General features: G+C 41.6%; 1 protein-coding gene across 1 annotated transcript in view; it reads right to left on the bottom strand.

Moving 5' to 3' along the window:
- Nucleotides 1–12015, bottom strand: part of ctnna1 (catenin (cadherin-associated protein), alpha 1) — a 78281-nt gene that overhangs the window by 61913 nt on the left and 4353 nt on the right. Inside the window, exons 4-6 of the mRNA XM_030367672.1 lie at nt 6700–6866; nt 5119–5238; nt 2153–2419 (exon numbers count right to left, since the gene is read on the bottom strand). Coding sequence (XP_030223532.1) covers nt 2153–2419; nt 5119–5238; nt 6700–6866 — 554 coding nt within the window. The remainder of the gene's footprint in view (nt 1–2152; nt 2420–5118; nt 5239–6699; nt 6867–12015) is intronic.

Here is a 12015-nt window from a genome sequence, read left to right on the forward strand (position 1 = left end):
GGACCAGGACTACCCTGTGAGGAAGGAGTCCCCTTACGTTTCACAACATCAGAGACACGCTCTTATAGCATTAGAGAAGACAATAGTCAAGAGCAAATGGAGTATGTTAAGGATTAGATAGAGAGCTGTTTAATCTCAAGCCCTATCTCATCATTGGAGGAGGAAACCGCCTGGAAATGCCTCATCCTCCTCAACCATTTCTAAAGATGTGGGGGCGAGGTAGAGACCAATGTGTAGTAGGGGAAAATGAGTGAATCAGTGGCCTTTTGTTAGCCGTGGTTAATTTATTGCGCAGGTAAGGTTCCATTTTGGTTGGGAAGGACCACAGGAAAAGGAATGTTCCATTACAGGGAAGAGGACCGTTCCATTACAGGTAGGAGGACCGTTCCATTACAGGGAAGAGGACCGTTCCATTACAGGGAAGAGGACCGTTCCATTACAGGGAAGAGGACCGTTCCATTACAGGGAAGAGGACCGTTCAATTACAGGGAAGAGGACCGTTCCATTACAGGGAAGAGGACCGTTCCATTACAGGGAAGGGGACCATTATTACAGAGAAAAGGACCTTTCCATTACATGGTAATGTATGGTCATTCCCAAAGCTAGTTGTCAAATAATAGAGTGGACTTTGAACAGAAGGTGGGATGTTTGGCGCAATCATCATTTTACAAAATCAACTTCCAAACATCCTTCAAGATATTATTTTATGAGCATGCCCACATTGTTTTGGAAATGATGATCCAAGTTCAAATGACTGATATTAAAAAAGGCAGCTGAAGATATTTCCCTCAACTTATAAATATCATGCATGTATTATACTTTAAAAGTGATAGGGTTAGATCTGAGCCCCCATTGCTCAAATGTCAATGAAATCTCATTTCATTGCATCCTTTTATGAGTTCAAGCCCAGCAGCTCAAACTTAACAGTTTCAAACTAAACTACTCGCATACCCCAGAGTGTTTGCCAAACATACTTAGTTTTATGATTTGGAATAAAGATAAAATAGAAGAATTATGCATAAATAAGTTTCAAATATTTTGATTAATCCGTTTGGGACTTATTTTGGCATTTGATGTAAATACTAACTACTAAATACTAACATTGAGCCATGTCAGAATCTTTGACTTGTACATAGATTATTTTAGTAAATCAATGTACAAGAGAAATCTCAGATCTACGCTGTAGCAGAACTTCCTGGTGGAGAGGAAAACTAATTTGTGTGAGTGGATGAAGCTTTCAGAAGGGGATTTAAGGGTTTTTCTACAGAGGACAGTCTGCACAGTGTTGATTTGTAACCTTTAGAGAAACTTTCTTACAGTTTTCTACCGCTGGTCGAGTATGTTTTCACCAATTAGGCGCCAACAGATCCCTGCCTCCAGCAAAATGATTTGTTGAGAAGCGAAAGAAAGTGAAACAACGCATTCACCCAGAATAGAGCATGTCTATCATCAGACATTCACGACATTAGCTACAGTTCTGAATTGTGAGACTATATATTTGAGGATTAAGTGAAATTAAGTTAGCTTTTTTAGATGGTTACATGAACAATTACCTAGTCATCTGAATCCAGCTTCATCCCACAGAATGTCCTATACGGCCAAACGTAGAACTTTGTCTTTGTCTTATGAGAATTATTATAACAATTTAAATAATAATAATAATACAAACTTGATATAGTATGATCCAACTAGAGCTCTCACAAGAAGCAGGAGAAGTTCAGGATCGACCCTTCCTAGTTCAGGTCATGTCAGGGCAGCTGCCTACAATGATACTTTGCCCATAGCAATTCAGCTCAAAGAAAATATGATGCTGCTTACCGGCTCAAAACTTAAACGCTAACTCATACGCTGAACATATTTTATGAAACATACAATTTTAATAAGAAAGCCTGAGAAGAGACCAAAGGTTATGGTGAATCTCTTGTATTTAAAATTCACAAGAGGTGCCCTGGAGTAACAATACGAGTACATATTGTTTGCTTTTGTTAAGCTGGTGAAAAAAATATAACATTTATTACAAGAACCTTATCCCAAAAGGGGCTCTGGCTGTCCAAGTTTTAGGGGAATCATTTCATTATCAAGGTGGAAATGCAGTCCGAAGGAAGGTATTTTTTTCAGAGATGGCCAAACAAGACATTAACCGTGGCCTTACGTCAAAGTTGTTGAGGGCGTAGGCGAGCTCTCCTCCCCCCGCTGGGTGGAGGGCAGAGTCCTCAGTGGCCGTGGCCTGGGCCGCGTTGGAGATGCCGGACACCGCCGACTGCAGCTGCTTGTAGATGAGGTCACGGTTGGCCTTGTAGGCCGCCACGTCAGGGTGCTGCAGGCAGGCGCGGGACGCCGTGTACAGCATGGGGATGTTCCTCTGCAGCACGCCGCGGGCTGCCGCCATTTGGTCCTTGTGATGAACGTCCTTTAGCTCCTGTCGGCGAGGGAAGAAATAGAAGGTGTGAGGGGAGGCCGGGGACAGACGGGGTCACCGGGGTCAGGAGGAGACACTAAAACGATTTGAAGCTTTTGAAGGGAAGAGGGCAGATGGAAGTAAGGCCCGGTGCGTCGAGATCCCCAATGGGTGTACAGTGGAGGAATATAATTCTTTGGATTGTAAATAGGCCTGTTACGCCCTCGTGGAGACACTTAAGTGTGACAAAGCTTGCTCTGGGTGACCCAGATTTGTTTCTGTCCCCTGCGGTAACGCAACAGTCATAATCAGGTCATTACATTGTGCCTTTGCGATTTAATGGATTGCTATTCAGGACACATTTTTTGTATTGTACACTTTTTTTTTTATCCACATGCACAGGCAATGTTATTACCAGGAAACTGCACAGACAAAATTAAAGAGTTGCCACTTTGCAAACACCCTTTCTATTCTTCATCCTGCATCTGCTGAAAAATATATTTTAGATCCTTCACTTCATACACTCGCATGACGCTAGTGTGAAACATTTGTCGTAATGACAAATTAAAAATTTGAAGCAAATTCAATTTGTAAACAGTCAAATATTATTTTGTACGGTTATATTGACATGAACATGCAGAATACACATTGAAACTATACTGAATACATTTGTGTTGGGAAAACATGACATCCTTTCTAGATATCAAATTCAAATACATCTGAATAGGGATGAACCCATCAGAAACTGAATGAGGACCAATGTTACTTGAAACATCCTCACCATCACATCTATGACCTGAAATGCAAATGTACATTTTGACAGTTGCAGTTCAATGGTTATTCGCTGCACGTTTTTATCCTCTATCAACAATGTATTAACAATAACACCTTTTTGTGAATAAACTTCAAAACCATTAAATCCTTATGTAATCAGACAAGCTACAACCAAAACGCCACCCAAAGTAGACTAAATACACGGGCAAGAAATTAAATGAAAACAATGTTGATTTTGAGGGTGAACCAACACATTCTGTTTGAACACAATATCGAAAGTAGGACATGATATAAAAGGAGAAGAATGGATATAGCAGGCTACAGTTCAGTGGAACAAGAAAACAGGGCACAGTTTAGCTATTCAATTTCAAGAGCTTTTTCTTTCCGGTGTCAACAGTGCCTCGGTGAAATGTCTTTAGAAACCAGATGAGTTCACAATTTCCTATTATCCACTTTGTGCTGAGAAAATAAGATTAAGAGTAAACCAATATAAATGTCTTGTTTATAACAAACACCACCCATTAACATTAACAATCCCATTAGCAACCAGTCTTAAACATTGCAGTCACAAATGATCCATTTGTGTATGCATTTTATACAAACAGCAGAGTGGGCCATGTTCTAGAGCGGCTTTTGATAAAGGCTTAGCTTTTGAAATGACCATAGTATTTCTACAGCTAATTAAAACTTTTAAAATGTTAGACCGTGTTCATTTTATAAACCTTACTATGCACAATGCCCGTTTATATGCTACCCTCCTGTCTCTGGCACTACTTTATGTGCATCATTTACTAAGTGCAGGCATTTCCAAAGCCCAGACAAATTGTGATATACATTCCCTTTATCCAATATTTAATATTAAACTACCGTTTAATATTTTATGCAAGGCCCTTAGAGGCCCAACTACACAATAGCTCTAATGCATTCTCTACAAATGGGTGCAGTCCCAACTTGTACATGGTAGTTCTATTCTCACATTAAAATCATTCCACTTATTGTTTGAATTAAAAACACTTCTAAATTATGCGGAAAGGAGGACAAAGAACATGCAGGTCTTTATTCATGACCGAACACCATACTGCTGATGAGCAGTAAAAATGGCAATTAGGAGGGGGAAAACAATGCATAAGAGTAAGGGTTGAATGCATTATATTGGTAAACTCTGAAACTCTATTACAATCTGCCAGAAAACAAAGCTTTTGAACAGTTCCTTAAAAAAATAAATAAACGAGAAGTCAACATTAATTAGCCATATATATTTTTCACTTAGTTGCCAGTACCCCAGCGAGGAGACTTGAGCTTATACAAAGCTCTTATACTGAACCAGGGAACCAGACTTAAAATATTGTATCATCTTGAACACCATGATTCTGTTTCAATCCTCCCAATAATGAGAAAAGTAAACAGTAAATCTAATTAAGTCTCAGCACTAATTACCCCCTCTCTTTTATATTAGACAGTTAAAACACAGAGTTGAAAATCTGCATCTGTACAGGGAGGCGATGCTTATCCCATTATGCAGTTGCTTCACCTGGAAATATAATCATGAAATATACTTCACTCATGAATAACACTCACAGAAAAAAGAAAAGTGCAATCGGTTTTGATCTCTACGACAATGGGTTCCGTCAGCCATGCTCATTCAGCCTGTGTCCTGCCTCCCTGCGCCATTTCCCTCACCCCTCCTCCCTACCTTGAGACGGGTAATAAAAGAGATTGTTCATGCTTACAACATCTAATCTTTTAACCAAAGCATGGGCACACGATCCATAGCTTGCCGTTTCCCCCAGGGCACTGCCTGGGTGCGTGCAATACAAACGGCAGGTGATTATGCGAGGGGGCTACCTGATGAGTCCCAGCCATCCAAAGGCGCCCCTGTGTGCGCCTCGGAGCATAAATTATGAATTATAATACAAGCATTTTGATTCCACCCTTCCCAACGTTACCTGCTGTCTCTTGGCAGCCATGATGTTGAGCTTGTCCACCTCCGGTTTCAGGGCCTTGTACTGGATTCCCAGGTCCTGCTCGGTTCCGGCATTACGCACCTTCATCAGGTTCTCCTCAACCTAGAACCAGAACCACAAGGTTATTGAACAAGTCTTCTTTGTCCGCTAAAATATGATAATCTTTCACACAAAATCAAAGAGTCAAAGTGTTAGCATTTTTGCAGTTAAAATATGTTTTCATAAAATATTCCACTACTCCACAGGGTGATGGACTCAGTCTCCTTGCCACTTCATTTTGACGATGTGAAAGTCGTCTGGACATAAGCCAGATCAGGACCGGTGGCATGTGTTCTTGTTCCACTTGCTGACAGATGGAAGATAATGAAGTAGGCCGCTTTATAAAAAGAATTATGATAAGATAAAGGGCTGTGCTCTGTGCTAAAACTTGGGCATACAAGGAAGTGCTTAAATTCAGCTACGTGAGCAACTGGAGAACCAACCGAACACCAAACACAGTAATGTCGTTTTCACCGAATATACAGAGATGTAGGCAAGGCAACTTTATTTATATAGCTTTTCTTGATTCATAATCAATCAACTGTATATATTTTGGGGATACTGTTTCCTTGTATTTATTAATAAAATAAATTAGTCATCTGTGAATCATTCATTTGCATTGCTAGCAACTGATCTGAAGCAAGTAATGACTGAATGATATATTAAATTGTATGCAAAACATTTAAGATAAAAGGTAATTAACATGATAGTGTTCCATGTCGTTCTTAATGCATGACAAAATAACTAAATCCTGCTGTTCTGTTCTTAGAAAATCTTTGTTTTTGAAAGCACCCGGTTCTGATTAGAACAATTAATAACAGCTTTGTGTGCAAGCTTTAAGCAATGCGCCACAATAATCAACCCTCAATCAAAAGAAAAGTTCCCTAAAATGAACATTGGATTAAGATGTCAGTTTACAAATATCCTTTTGAATTCCAAAGACATCTCATCTCTCGTCATGCATCATCTTCTAAACCAACGCCTAGCATGATTTAGAGTAGGGGCCATCAAAATACATTTCAGGAAGCAGAAGAAAAACACAGAATTTATAGATTAAAATTGCGTCAGCCCGTATTCCTCCCTTTAGAGTACAGCAGTTTATCATGCTTCAAGGTTCTTTCAGACACCTATACAATTCTTTTCAAACGTCTACTACTCGTGCTGAGGATCGACATGGACTGGATGCATTAGTGCCCCCTCGAAACCCGCTTTTCAACGTAGCTCATACTTTAAATACGTCAATACTGCCACAGCTGGGTAATACTCATATATACTATTCAATTCAATTGTATAGCCCTTAATCACCATTAAAGTCTCAAAGGGCTTAACAGGCCAAATATTCATTACACCCCTCTTTACCCAAGCCCCCACACGGGCAAGAAAAGAACTACTGTTGCATATAAAAATACATCATTATCGTATATTGTGCCATTTCGACGAGGACAGACCACGACCATGGAGAGAGGCAGATCGAGTCGTGCAGCAAAGTGGAGGCCTGTAGTACCAGAAGTATGGATGGTTTACCAGCTTGAGTTGCATTAGCAGTTTGTAGACGTCAGACATGTCGGCCAGCACCAGCAGGTGAGTGACGGCTGAGAGGAGGGCCCGTGCGGCACGGACCATGTTGCCCCTCTTCATTGAAGAGCAGGGGTCCTCAGCGAACTCCCCAGAGGCCAACTTCATCGACTCCCCTGGTGAGGACAAACAGGAAAACACATCTTAGATTCGGTTTGTTCAGGAGGAATGCTGTTCCCAGGTCAACGGTTCGGAGCTGGAATATTGGCACAGAATTACGTGATTCAGCACACAGATTGTATTAATAAATACGAAATTAATTTCACCGGTAAAATAAATAAATTACATATTGAACCAAAACGTGATACTTTCTTTACTCCTATTTGAATGCATTGGAAAGGGGTGTTTCCCGCTTCTTCACACAGAACATTAAGTGAGAGTTGCCAAGACTAGAATCACTATGATGACCCGGAACCCTGCGAGAGTCTCGGGTGGGAGACGCAGAGCTCTGTTGAACGGCGACATTGGAGACAGAAAGAAAAGGAATCATTCAGAAAAGGATGCTGGAGCTCGTTACAAATTACTCATTCTCCTTGCATAGTGCCCTCCACCAGGTTTGTCTCGCCCGAGGAAAAATTACCCAATACCATCAAAGAGGCCTGCATCCAGTCAAATATCCGCAGGTGCCCTGCAGTCTCAGCCATAACAATTCTGTGTGTGCTAGAGTGAGAGTCTCTATTTAGCCCACTGTGCGGTGTGGGAAGGAAATGGCTATTTAGGGGAGAGAACGTATCCATTGAAAAGCAGTCACAATATCATTGAGCTGACATTGTTCTACTCGAAAATACAGCAATCTATTTTAACCCCAGAACACTTCAAATAAACGCCGGAAGAATAAAATATGCCTTGATGTTTTCGTCACTCCAAATGAGGACATGTTGATTCCACCACTTGTCAGCTGTGGAAGGTTCAACGTTTCAACCTATAACACGTTTTAACTCTGCCTCATAAAAAGCCTTTTACGCACACATTGACACATTCTCATGTAATGAGGAAGGATTGAATAACCATCCGCTTACATGCTGCCCCAAACCATATCCAGTTTCTTAAATAAGTAAGAATACACCCGAGATTAAGTGCCAATTTATGTTAGTTGTCTATAAGAGTTTCTGTACATAACCTATTCGCTAAACCTAATACACAATTGTAAATTACCAGCTGGGGAAATAATTTTCTTTCTACTTTTTAAAATATGCAGGGGTAAAATTTGCCTCCCTTTTAAAATTGGTCAGTCAGCTATCTCACATATTCACATAACACTGTTTTATTAAGTAGTACTGATATTGGTCAAAGAATATTTTATTTGGCGTCTTGTTAGACTTAAAGGGAGCATTAAGTGATCACATTTCACATTTTTTTCACATTTCTTATAAAACTGCATTACATTAAAGTGATCCAATTCTCCAAATCGTAATAAAGTGAAACAGTTCAAGCTGGAAGTAATGAATAATGAATGCCTTCTGGGTGACCATAACAGTATATGCATTACTAATGAATTCATTTTTTCCTGGAGATATTTAGTGCTCAAAACCAAAATATTGTTGCAATGGGTCAAAAAGTGATTCACTTATATGGGGGGTGGGGTGATAGTGCCACAATATTATGGCAAGCTTGCGGTGCACAGCGTTCATGCAGGCAGATTACATGCTGATTTGCATGCATTGGCTCAAAGCAGTGCAATGTGTGGCTCAATAGCAGCGTTAAACCGCAATCAATGCGTTTGTATTACTTTTTTTTTTGCGGTAGTCAATACATATATATATATATATATATATATATATATATATATATATAGACACCCCGTTATTGTTAATTTGCTGCATCATCCACATCCCCCAGGCTCCTCCATCTGCCACAGAGCATAATTAAACTAGCGAAGCTGACGTTGTACCAAGTAAAGAGGCATTTACCTCAAGAGCCGTCATGGCCGTGAGCCAATACATCAAAGCCAGGTGGCGTTTACCTGGTCATAACTGAATGTGCATTGTAGAAACCGCCATCTTTTACAAGTTAAATGAATACATTCAAGGGAAAAAAATTGATTTGTCAAAAAAAATATTTTAACGACAGCAGCATACTAAACGTGGTCACCGTAGTACCTTTACCCATCATCACCACTCATGACCCGAGCTACCAACACCGTGTAAGATTTACATCTATGCACAAGTTTAAATGGATGTGAACCCGACTTGGCTGGCAATCACTTTTCCCTAGTGTTGTCTGAACACCCACCAAGTGTCCTTCCACTCATTCAGCCATCTGCAAATGACAAATAATTTCCCATGACACTCCACTCCAAGGCGAGAAGCAACACGAAGAATTTAGCCACGTTGTGGGCTTACAAGCCAGACCCAGAAGTGCATCTCAACTACATTGAGAGAGCGAGGGAGAAAATGCAATGTCCCCCTTTATCTCCGGATTCCTCTTCTCGACTCTTGTAACTCTGAAAGCGCCACAGGAACTAATAGCCAAATGCCCAAGAGCTCGACAGTGGCTTCCAAGTTAATTGCATTAGAAAGTTTCCGGTATATGGAGTGAAGGATGTGGAGGAGGAAAAGGTAGGCTGACTCATTCACGCTGCCCTGATGGGTTCACCGTGGGTCTCGCATGCAGAGAGGACACCAGCACAAAGCGCACAGATGCCCGGTGTGGTCACAAATATTGACACACAGCCATGTTGTGAGGTTGAGAGGGGAAAGGGGGTCGACCCGATGACAAAGGCTGTCTGGTTCGTCCAGTCTACACTTTGTCCTACTTTGGATGGGCTTTCACAGTTGACTGGGCCCACAAATTGAGTTTATATCCTTCCATTATGAACTCCACACTGACCCCCCTCCCCCAAACAATGACCATTGGAGAAAACTGCCCCAACTTCTACATGCATCAATCCATGTGTGTCCTTCGACAGCTCGGTCCCCGATGGACGTTCACTACTGCCTAGAACCGAAGGAGGAAAAATAAAAACGGTGACCAATGGCAATCAAGCGATAAGCAACAAGTGACATCTGAATCATGTTGCTTGGGTATATTCATTCTTCATATTATCGAGGATAGGGGAGGACTAAGCACACTGTCTACTTCTGTGCATCGATTCTAGCTCTACAGATTTGAAGAGCACATACACAGATCTGAGTCGAGAAAACCACCATTGTGCTCCTACAAGGTCACCGTTTAGTTCACCGGGTTTCATATGCTAAAGTTCTACATTGCAACTAAAGAAGTGAAACACAGAACTTTACTTCGAAACTAGGTCATTACAATGTTTAGTATAGTATCCTAGGTTTGTTCTGTTCAAATGTGACAAAAACATTCACAATTTTAAAGGTGCAACTTTTGACTGGTACTGATGATCTTCTGCCTGTCCGTTCTTCCTGAATACAAGCCTTCTAAGAATAGCAATAAGTGCACAGCGCTGAATGTTTGAAAAGCACTCAGGGAACCAAGCGACGTCCCCATAAAATGAAAAGAAAGTTCACACTGAACGCTTGTGGAAGCAAGCAATCACTATAAAAAGAGTGAAGAAATATATATTTAAAAATCGGACGACTATAGATCTTAAGAGCGTTTGACCACCACTTGGCTCCCAGACGGAGAACAAAAACAGCTGGTGCAAATGATCACAGATGGATCTGACGCCGTCCTCTTCTTCAGGGTGTTATTCCCCCCAGTGAGCAAGATCAATAAGGCTATTTCCAGGGGGCAGATAGCGATCAGTGCTCCTTTAATAAACCCCCATCCATCTAGCGCTTACCTGAATACCATTGAGTGAAGGATGAAAATATTAAAATGTATAGCACATAGGAGGAAGTCCCCGCCAGGGAAGGAAGAGACCGACTCAAATGGACCTATATCCATCATTCCATCCATATCTATATCTAAATGCTTTTTCACATGGGAGCATCATCTTCTTGCCTAAATGGGCCCTATGCTTTCTTGCAGCAGCTGCTCTTTGGTGGATTTTCCTAAGCGGCCAGATCGGCAACACTTACACCACCATCTCAAGTGACAAAAGAATGCATGGCACGGAACGAACCAGTAGCACTGAAGTGTCTGGTCTTCAAAAATATTTAAGCGGTGCTAAAATCCCCAAACACAGTCGTGTTAGCCAGTGCATGTAACAAATTAATCTCCCCATCAAAATCATTAAGGCTACGCCTACATTATTTTTAGACCTGCAAAAAGCCTTTCCGCCGGGCTATTTTCTTTTATGGCCCAAACAAAACACATTTATGCAAGAAAATATATATAGAACATTCCATTGTTCAACATAAAGTAGTATTCGGTTTTCAATTGGGTCTCTCCCATTCCAACTACACCTTCTTAGCAATCACAACATGAATTACTGTCTTGCACAACTGAATTATATATTAGAATGCATGGCATACACAGGCTTCCACAAATGATTGTTTCAGGCAGTTTATCTGCCATCTAAAACAGCTGGTATGCCACAGCTGGGTAGAAAAATGCTTTTCAGATTCCAGGAGAGGGTTTTAGCCCAGCTCAATGGCCACATTATCAGTCCGAGCACGGTCCACTGAGCAGCATGGCATAACGGACAGCCAGTCCAAGCCACTGGCTTGCAATGGGGGCAGAATAGGTGCCCACAGACGACATACTGAAACTACAGTTCGATAACTGGCATTGAGTGCACGTCTGGTCCTTCCTGACATCACCTCGGCCCAACACATCACCCTAGACCCAGATGTCGCGTCTGGGTCTGGAGACCAGGTTCAGACGCTCGCATCGTGGCCCGCCAACAACCCTGTTCCAGATACGCAGGGCACTACACGCATGTCAGAAGACAACATGAGAACCCGGGCCTAAGATTGAACAACCGGGGCAAAAGTTGGGGGAGATCGACAAGAAGAGCTGCTGATGCAAGGGCAGTGTTTCCCATACATAGACCAATGTGTGGCGCAGCGCCCAGAAACGTCACTGAGCGCCGAAAATTGGTTCCACTTCTTTTTTCTGCGATTTTTAAATCTAAATATCGTTCCGTTCATTCATCTCCTCATAGCACTCCTTCTCCCTGACATTCTCGTGCACACACGTACACATAGAGACAAGCGCGCATTCATGCCAGTGGTGCACGGGTACACTTATAAACAGCTGATTCGCCCGCTCCTCCTCTCAACGCGCCTATCAAAAGGAAAACCCGAAGCAGCGGGATATTTGGCACAGAGAAGACGGTCTGCAACCGTTTTACCAAAGTTTGGCATGATATACTGTGCTCAAAAACACCTGCCCAAAATGATGGTTAACTCA

This window comes from Gadus morhua, chromosome 10, assembly GCF_902167405.1.
Source record: "Gadus morhua chromosome 10, gadMor3.0, whole genome shotgun sequence".
NCBI classification, from domain to species: Eukaryota; Metazoa; Chordata; class Actinopteri; order Gadiformes; family Gadidae; genus Gadus; species Gadus morhua.